The sequence below is a fragment of the Panthera pardus genome, unplaced genomic scaffold (genome assembly GCF_024362965.1).
Source record: "Panthera pardus isolate Hobbes unplaced genomic scaffold, ASM2436296v1 HiC_scaffold_6, whole genome shotgun sequence".
Classification (NCBI taxonomy): Eukaryota; Metazoa; Chordata; class Mammalia; order Carnivora; family Felidae; genus Panthera; species Panthera pardus.
Window position 1 is genome coordinate 130,622,829 of NW_026526991.1, and position 9,917 is coordinate 130,632,745.

The 9,917-nt window shown below is 42.0% G+C and overlaps 1 protein-coding gene across 8 annotated transcripts in view; it reads left to right on the forward strand.

Annotated features, from left to right (window-relative positions):
* USP6NL (USP6 N-terminal like) overlaps window positions 1-9,369 on the forward strand; it is a 229,874-nt gene extending 220,505 nt beyond the window's left edge. For all 8 annotated transcript variants that reach the window (XM_019460816.2, XM_019460815.2, XM_019460817.2 and 5 more), the window contains one exon: window positions 5,972-9,369. In XM_019460816.2, the coding sequence (XP_019316361.2) occupies window positions 5,972-7,353 (1,382 nt within the window). In that variant the 3' untranslated portion in view covers window positions 7,354-9,369. The remainder of the gene's footprint in view (window positions 1-5,971) is intronic.
* Window positions 9,370-9,917: the final 548 nt, after the last annotated feature.

A 9,917-nucleotide genomic window follows, 5' to 3' on the forward strand; every position in this document is an offset into this window, starting at 1 on the left:
AAGTCAATATAGCTAAACGTCTGTGGAAAATGCTATGGAAGCCAACCCTACATTGACCATCCCTGGTCAATACATTGGTGACCACAAGACATAGAGAATGGCATATGAGAATCTGCAAAGTAATGGAACTCTCGTTACCCTTAATGGATCTGTTATTGCCGGTGTCTGCCTTCCACATTTGCTCAGTTGTCTTTTTGACGTGGTTATGTAAAATAAATTTTAATTACTATCATTGGTTTCATTACATTTTGTCGACATTGAAAATATGCTAGGACCATAAAAGCATAATTATAAATTATAATTTCATTATCATGAAATATGTGATTTTTAACTAGCAGAAAAAGGTAATCCATACAATTTGTGTTTAGTACAGCAAGTCAGTTTGGCGATTGAAGATGTAGACTTAAGGGTAGTATCTTAGCTCGGGCTGCTATAATAGAAATACCACAGACAAAGTGGCTTTAACAACAGAGAAATATTTTCTCATAATTCTGGAGGCTGGGAAGTCCAAGGTTAAAGCGTTGGCAAAGTTGGTTTCTTCTCTCCTTGGCTTTCGCTGGGCGTCTTCCTGCATGGTCTTCCCGACACAGTCTCCCTGTCTGTGTCCGTACGTCTCTTCTTATAAGGAGGTCAGTCATATTGTTTGAGAGGCCCACTCCAGTGACCTCATTTAACCTTAATTACCTCTATAAAGTCCTTCTATCCAAATGTCACATTCTGAGGGATTTAGGGGTTAGTTCAACACATGAATCTTGAGGGGACACAATTCAGCCCATAGCAGTGAGGTAGCTTCTAGGCACAGACTTTGCTGAAGGCAAGAACAAGCACAGGCCTGTCCTGTGGTCAGTGAAACCTGGCTCGAGTACCCGGTTCACCTCCGGGGACGTGGAGTGTGCAACTCCTCACCGGGGCTGCCGCGTGCCAGGCACTGCCCAGCGCTTCACACGGGAATCAGGGTCGGCCTTTCCCTCCCTCTAAGGGGCACCAGTCTGGTCGTGTTGGGAGGGTGTGATGACAGAGGGAGAAGTGCTGTCCCCTACCTGGTCCAGAGCTCCCCGCCTGACCACTCCTCCTCTAATAGGGTGTACCTCCCCGCTCTGCCAGGGGCCACTCTTCACTGTTGACCACAACTGGGAGGAACCCATGAGCTGCACTCTTTGTGGTGCGATGCGGTTCCTTTCCTTTTAGAAGCCTTTACAGAGGGAGGTGGGGCTAAAAACAGGGCAGATCACACCTCCCTTTGTGGCCCCGTCCACTGCTCTGCTCTGAAGACAGTGGGGGCACTAATCCCATCAGGTCACCCTCATGACCTAATTTCCTCCCAAACCCCATCTCCAAGTACCGTTACACTAGGGGGTTCCAGCATATGAATTCTGGGGGGGCACAAGCATTCAGTCCATAGCAGTTAGCCAACCTTGGAAAGACCTAATTACAAGTGAATTAAGTTTTCCTAGGTTGTGAATTGATACAGATTGAAACACAGAAAGCAGGATGTGAGCATTCCCAGTCCAGGCAAAGTGAAGCGTTTGAAGCTTTCACCCCTAGATTGATGTTCTAGGGCATCCACCTACGTGCACGTTGCAGCCACGGTTCATTTTGAAATGTGGTGATGGTGGTGTTTAACACTGCCATGGACAATTTTTTAAACATTTTAAATGATTTCATATGAACTGAAATGTTGGTGGCTCTCTCTCTGCAGGCTGCCGGAAGCCACTCAAGTGGTGGAGAAGGGGGCAGCTTAAAGGGCTCAGTGTAAGAGTCTCTACAACTAATCTGCTTTTGTCCCTGTGACAGCACATTTTGCAGGCATGAATTCACCATTCTCTGGGTGTGCGTTTTCCTGTCCCTTTTAGTGGTTATGTTTTTCATCAGGTTCCTACTCACCAACCTGCAAAGGGTGTTGTGATGATTGGCTGATATTTTTTTCTGATGGCATATCAGCCAGCCACCGAATTAGCCATTCAGGTTCCTATGCTGTGCCCTCAGAAAATTGTCAAAGAAGAGTCTTAAGTTCAGTTTTTCAATTACATAGGTCTATATATCTTCTCAATAATTTGCTTGTTGGTGTTATCTGTCTATAGGGAAGAAGGAATTCCTACATTTATCTGGGACTAAATGGATACCTATTTGTAGAGCGGGTGAAAGCTTTTGGGCGACTCGGATTGATTTTAGTTTTATTTGTATGGTTAGTTTTTAACTCAATAGGCTAAGTAACTACTTGTGAATATTCTTGACTCGGGCTGCATGTGAGTCCCCTCTCTTACCTTGATTCCAGCTAGTTCCTGTGAGACTAGTCAGATGCTGCACTGGAATTGCCTCAGATGCTTTTACATACAGCATTCAAAGACAAGGGCAACTTTTGTCATCGACAAGCATCTCACCGTTTGGGTTATCACTTAAAATACTGTGTCCATGTACCGTAAAATGTCATTATTATGGTAAAAAGATATGAGAACAATGCCATTTCTGCCTGGGTTTCCTCCTCTACAGTGAGAGGTCAGAGTAGTGACCTTAGTTATACGCCTGTTCCTAAATGCCATATGTATTTTTTGAGTAGTATCTGGTGCACGTTAAGTGCTTAATGAATATTAGCTGTTACTGTTACCATCATTAAGTATTACATACTCTAAGTCTAACCCACCAACGTGAACTTGGTTAGATAGTATCAGATGATGTTATCCTCCTACTGAAAAGGCCCCAGGAGTTGGCAGTTAACTCAGAAAGAATTTTAGAGCCTTTACTATAATCTTCAAGGCCCTGTGTGATGTGACTGCTCTTCCTCAGGCCTCGTCCCCAGCTGGTCTCTGCTTGTCTCCTGCTCCAGGCACAGAGCGCCTCTGTCCTCGCCAGAGCTCTGCCCTGCGCGGTCCTGCCCCACCCCGCCCCACCCCCACTCGCTTCCACTGCCTTCTCTGGTGCTGTCTTCCTGGCTCTGCACAACTAGCGTGTGTGCTCCGTGAGGGTGGGAACTTCTTCCTTGGTGTCCTTCCTGGATTGCCAGCTCCCTGGGCAGTGCCTGGGCCATAGTATTTGCTTGATACATATGTATTTGTTGAATGGATAAATGAATGGAACAAACCCTGATTGCCAATTCTAGTGATTTGTGTGCTTTCAAATGTGCAAAATGAAGAGCTTGCACAAGGATTGTCACAGTAGAGTCCGCTGAACCATCCGCAGTGTCTCTGGAGTTTAATGAATGTGCCACAGTGGCAGAAAGCAGTGAGCTGGGCGTGAAAACATGGGGTCCTGGATCCCATTCCGTGTCTGCCATGAGAGATTGATCACATGGCTTCTCTGAAGCTCTGTTCCCATCTGTCCGGTGCAGGCAGAACTAGACCTTGAACCCTCGGGCTCTGAGCAGCTGCCCAGTTGAGGGAAGAGGAAAAGGGGTGACTTTCCACTTTTATCAGAGCAGCTGTGTTTATATTTTCCTTATATATTGGGGCCTCATATGAAATTTGGTTTGAAGAAAAAGAGCCTGGTCTTAAAACGTTTAAAAACTCCTGGATTCCAAGATCACAAAGGTTATTTTTGGCTTAATTCCAATTGCGGCATAGCTTAACTCTTTAAAGGATCTCGTTTCTCTATCACTCTCTGCTACCTCCCCCCCAAAGAAAAGCTCACTGAATATATTTTTTTAATATCTCAAAAGTCCCATATGTGGGTGAAGAACAAAGTCATCATCACCCGGAGTGTGAGCTACGTGAAAACGGGGTCTGCGCACTCGCCTCTGGTGACACATTGCTTAGCCCAGAGCAGAGCTCACTCAGTAAGTCTTGTAGATGGATGGGCAGGAAGATACCTGAAGAGCAACCACATATTTGTAAGTGAGAGTATTATTTTTCAATCTGTGAAAATTTTATTTTAAAGATTTTTTTTAAGTAATCTCTACACCCAACATAGGGGCTCAAAGTTACAACCCCCAGATCAGGAACCCCATGTCCCGCCAACTGAGCCAAACAGGCACCTCATGAAAGTCACATTTTAAACCATGGAATTTGTACAAGAGAAGTCTGTTGTCTTTTTTTCAAGATGATATTTATTGGATATCTACATTATGATCATTTTCGGTTTTTCATTTTTTTTAATGTTTTATATTTAAGTTTTGTATTTTAGTTCCAGTAGAGTTAACGTAGCGTTAGGTTGGTTTCAGGTGTCGAGTATATACATTACTCTGTGCTCATCAGGATAAGTGTACAGTTGATCCCCTTCACGCAGCCCCCAACCCACATCCCCTCTGGTTACCAACAGTTTGTTTTGGTTTGTCTCTCCTTTTTTTTTTCCCCCTGTGCTCATTTGTTTTCTTAAATTCCACACAGGAGTGAAATCATGTAGTATTTGTCTTTCTCTGACTTATTTCACTTACCATTGTACTATTTGGCCCCATCCATGTTGTAGCAAATGGCAAGATATCATCCTTTTTTATGGCTGAATGATATCCCATTGTATATGTATAGCACATCTTCTCTATATATCAGTGGACACTTGGGCTGCTTCCATAGTTTGGCTATTTTAAATAATGCTGCTATAAACATATGAGTCCATGTATCCCTTTGAATCAGTGTCTTTATATTGTTTGGGTAAATACCCAGTAGTTCAGTTACTGGATCTTAGGGTAGTTCTACTTTAACTTTTTGAGGAACCTCCGTACTGTTTTCCACAGTGGCTGCACCAGTTTGCATTCCCACCAATGGTCTGTGAGGGTTCCTTTTTTCCCCAAATTCTAGCCAACACTTACTGCTTGTTGTGTTTCATTTTCACCATTCTGACAGGCGTGAGGTGATATCTCATTGTGTTGTGATTTGCATGTCCCTGACGATGAGTGATGTTGAGCATTTTTTGATGTGTCTGTTGGCCATCTGTATATCTTCTTTGGAGAAATGTCTGTTCATGTCTTCTGTCCATTTTTAATGAGATTATTTGGTTTTTTTTTGAGTGTTGAGTTGTAGAAGTTCTTTATATATTTTTGGGTACTAACCCTTTATCTGATATGTTATTTGCAAATATTTTTTGTCATTCAGTACATTGCCTTTTAGTTTTGTTGATTTTTTTCCTTCACTGTGCAGAAGCTTTTTGTTTTGATGTAGTCCCAACAGTTATTTTTGCTTTTGTTATTTTGCCTTTGCCTTTTATTTCCTTTTGTTGTCTGGCTGCCGTGGCTGGGACTTCCAGCACTGTGTTGAATAACTGGTGAATAACGGTGGTGAGAGTGGATGTACTAAACTGTTTACTAAATGCCCAATTTATTGCACCTTCCTTTAATTCTTGATTAATTTTTTGGTGTTAATTATGTAAAATAAAAAACTGAAAGTATCCAATATAATTTTCTTTCTTTTTAAATTTTTTTTTCTCTTTTGCATTTGAAGTAGGATCCTTTTAGAGGTGTTAACTGTGAGATAGAATACTATTTCTTTCTATCATGAAGTTATACTGTGGCAAGTACTTAAGATAATAATAATCGTAAGCCGTTTGGGAACAACTTTGAGACCACGCTTGGTCATCACCTGCCTTTTCAATTTGGTAGACTTGCTGTAAGTTGATAGAAATTTGACTGAGATTTTGAAGCCACTGTAGTTGAGGCCAACTAAAGCGAAAGTAACAGTAGGACCTTGAACTACTGACCTGCATAAGGGTTGTAATAATGAGAATGAGAGTATCAGCTGTGTGTCCTTGAAGACACATAACAGTATAGCTTAAGAAAACATAAGAATCACCTGTTACATAATTGTATCACCCTTCCTCATAAGTTCATAAAATATTCCCACCTGCACATTGTCTAATAAGATTTTGACTTGTGGTATGTTTTAGTATCAGTCTCCCTAAAAACTGCTTCTCCTAAACCCCCCAGATTCTGTGGTTTATGTGTATGAGTGCTCAGATGAAAAGTATACCGTTGTTCATCATGTGGTTTTATATTTGATATTATTTACTGCTGTATTTATGTTATTTATGGATCTGTCTTTCCCTTTAGGTAAAGAGGATGAATACCCACGGAAACCTTTGGGACAGCTTCCACCTGAATCTGCTGGCATCAGTCACCTGAGCAACGGACAAAGAAGCATGGGCAGGTCAAGTCCCCCCCTGAACAGCAGAAGAGAGAGCAACTCTTCACCCCACAAAAAGCATGAGCATTCCCCTCACCATCAAGGTCGAGTTGGCACACCAGAAAGAGTAAGGGCGCTGAGAAAGAAATCCGTGGACGAAGACAGTAAAAAGCTTAAAGACGAAGCAGATTTGCAAAGAAAACTTCCGTCGGGCCCACAAGACAGTTCGAGGCAATATAATCACGCAGCTGCTAACCAGAACAGCAATGCCACTTCAACTGTCAGGAAGGAATTTGTGCCCAAGTGGAATAAACCGTCAGATACTTCAGCTATTGAAAAAACTGCCAAATATGCCATCGAAGGCAAAAGTAGGTCAGCACACCCGTCGCTCACAGCCCCCGTCCCGAGTTCTGCTGATACTCGGATGTCGAACGTGAGGCAAAAGATGAAGGTTTGGGATGTCGATGAAGGGAAACGGGGCTCCAATGCATCCCAGTACGATAACGTGCCTGAGAATGATAACAGCGCGTCGATTGAAGAGGCGCTAGAAAGAGCTTACTGTCACAGTCCCAGGAAGCACGTGGAGCCAGGGTCTAGTCCATCAAGAGCCTCAAACAAGTTTACTTTTAAAGTGCAGCCTGCAGGTTACACAAAATACCCGTCTCCGTTAGACGGGGAAGATCGCAGGACAGTGCACCCACCCTCCTACAGTAACCCCCCTGTGTACCACGGAAATTCTCCCAAACACATCCCTGCTGCCGACAGCAGCTTTGCATCTCCACAGTTTACCCATGGGACTCCAGGGAATCCTTCCAGGAGACCTTATGGCTCTACTCTTTCAGTCGATATTTCTCCAGAGAAATCTTACAGCCGCCCTCTTCCTCTTGTCCTGCCATCCAGCCGAATAGAAGTTCTTCCTGTGGAGACCGGTGCCGGGGGGTATTCAGGCAATTCAGAGTCACCAAAGAATGGGAAATTCATCATTCCTCCAGTGGATTATCTGCCGGATAACAGAAAATGGTCAGAAGTTAGTTACACATACAGACCTGAGACTCACGGACAGCTGTGGACTCAAGATGCTAACCGTAGCCACTTGAGCAAGTTACCAAAATATTCCGCCTTTCAGCATGTTCCCTTTCAGGACCATAGCCTCCCAGCAGTCTCAGTAGATAGTCCAGTGCGATACAGAACTTCACCAGGTTTAGAAGATGCCGGTTCCTCTGGGTATCAATATTCAGGGCCCTCGCCTCCAGGATATCACTACAGAAATCGGGATGGACTTTCTATTCAAGAATCAGTATTGCTGTGAGAATTTATCTATACTTGGTAAAGACAAGAGAATAGAAACCATTTGAAACCTACATTGCTATGTTTATAATTGCCAAAGCAGTATTTCCTACTACTGTAAACATCTCGCACAATTCCAGTGTATGCTAGTAATAAGAATATGTAGAAACGTTTCATCCCCATGTAGATGCTGCTTAAGATGAGCAGTTTTTAAATTGCATCATCACTGAATCTGCTCAAAAGAATTTAACATGGAAACATAGCAGTGGTGTTGAGGGATGCACACATGATGATAATTCATCTCTCAGTTTCATTTATATCTTTCTCCAAAACCTGAGCATTTTTACTCCATTAGCCTATGCTATTTTGAGAAACATTATAAAGCACTGAAAAACTGCATAGAATAGACATTTTGAAGGCTAGATGTAGTGTACGTATCTTTTAATAGATACCAAAAGGCTCCGTGCACACACATTTGAACGCAAAACTAAAGAAACGTTAAAAAAACTAATTTTAATATATAGCCATGGGATAATTTACTGTTCTTCCTTTCCTTAACTTATCTTCCACTCAAGTTCCTCCCCCACCCCCCCCCCCCCCCCAATCTGTTTTTCACCCAGGTCCTAAAGTGATGTAAGGGTCTGCCCCGACTTGATTCAGCTTCTCTGCCATTGCAGCCATTTTCTTTCCATCTGAAAATTAAAGACACTGGAGAGCAAGGCTCACCACTTAATGGTGCTTAAACATCGGGGCACTCAAAGTAAGTTTATGGCCAAAGGCGCGGCCGCGCTGCCCGTTGCATCCACGCACCCTGAGATCAGTGTCAGAGCAGCTTTAGTGCGTTCGGCGCCCTTTGTTCTGGTCTGACTCTTGCAAAGCTCAGAGCAGAATGCTCCTTGCCAGACGCAAAGGAGGTGCCGAGGTCCTGCTCTCCAGTGGATGCCAGCAGGAGGAGTTACTGATGAGTGCGCGCTCACGTGGGGCAGCAGAGCAGCCTCCTGTGGAGTTCATGCGAAAGCTGGTCAGCAGTATGGTGGCTTCTCACTTCTGCCCCTTCGATTCCTGCAGGCCCAGGCCGTTCATTTACACGATCTTTTCCTGGCACTCTTTCTTTAAAGGCCCTAGTGGGTATCACTGCCCTTGGGCCACTAAATTATCACTGTGTAAAATTGTAAACAATGGTCCTAATTATTAATAGGAGTCTTAAGATTTTCGTCTTTTTTAAAAACGAGTGTGACTTTCATACTTTCAAAAATCTCCTTTTTTTCTTTCTCAGTGAAAAAAATTCAGGTTCATGGTTTAAAAATGAGCAATGTCTTTTAAAATACTCTATTACACTACAATTACCAAAATGCTGGCAAAGTTTTGGGCACTCCCAGAAAGTATGACTTTGTGTTTAACGGGAGAGCTCGTTTTCAGCATACTTGCCTGGTGTTTGAATAATGAAGAGAGTAGGATAAACCTAACGTCCATGGCTCTTCTTGTCCCAAGTTGGAGCTTTAAACTTTCAAGGTACCGAAGTATATCTTTTCAAATGAGAGTAACATTTGTTTAGCTAGTGAATGTGACAATATTTTTTATGTATATAATGAGTCTAATGTAATTTTAATCAACTCAGTAATGATGTTATTAAATGGCAAAACAAATGCAGTGTGTTAGCAGCTAAGCACTACGCTGGAGCACAGACAAAACCCTGCTGTCCCTGGGCTCTTGATTCGGATCATGTGGAGGCTTAGAAAGACATGTATATAACGAAATGCAGCTAAGGATATCAGTTCGAATGTTTAAACCATGATTCTGTGACTTGTAATAAACCAAGCTGTACAATTTAGGGTGTGATGGCAGCACCTGAGCTGTTCCAAAATATATATGTCAACAGTGGTAAATACTGTAGATTTATATACATATATATATATATGCAGAATATATATATACACACTATTTTCTTATGTCATCTATGACATTTTTATCTGTATACTTTTTTTGATGTGATTGTTTTTAACATGCTAAAAGTAATAAGTATATTTGGTTTTGTGTCTTTCACGTGCTTTTTTCATATGATAAAAGTGCTGCGTCTCTGATGCTTCTGAAGCTAATTTTCTTTTCATTGAGGAGATATACTACTCAGTGTTTGCCTACATGACTATATATATATATATATATATGTATATATATATCACAGTCGTATGTTAAATACTTTATTAATTTCCAGGAGTACTGTATTTAGAACTACATCACCTTTGCTTTACTTTGTCTGCCATTATTAATAGCAATAAGGTATTTCCAGTCTTCCCCACTATAAAATGTAGCTCTCTCTCCATTAGTTTTTCAAGTAGTAAACTTTAATTTGAAGTTATTTTGCTACCGTAGCATTTTAGTCTTTCATATTTATCTTGTAATAAAAGATAAATAATGGAATAATGATAAAAGATGAAGTAATATTAGTAAAGTGGGTTAAATATAATCGTGAAACTGTATTTGGTGAGGGTCCTCACAGAGCAGAGGCTGATCCTTACAGCTGCACACGCTGTAAATATCTTGCCATTATCCACTCTTTTCCTTATAGCAGTCTTGCCTCACAATAAG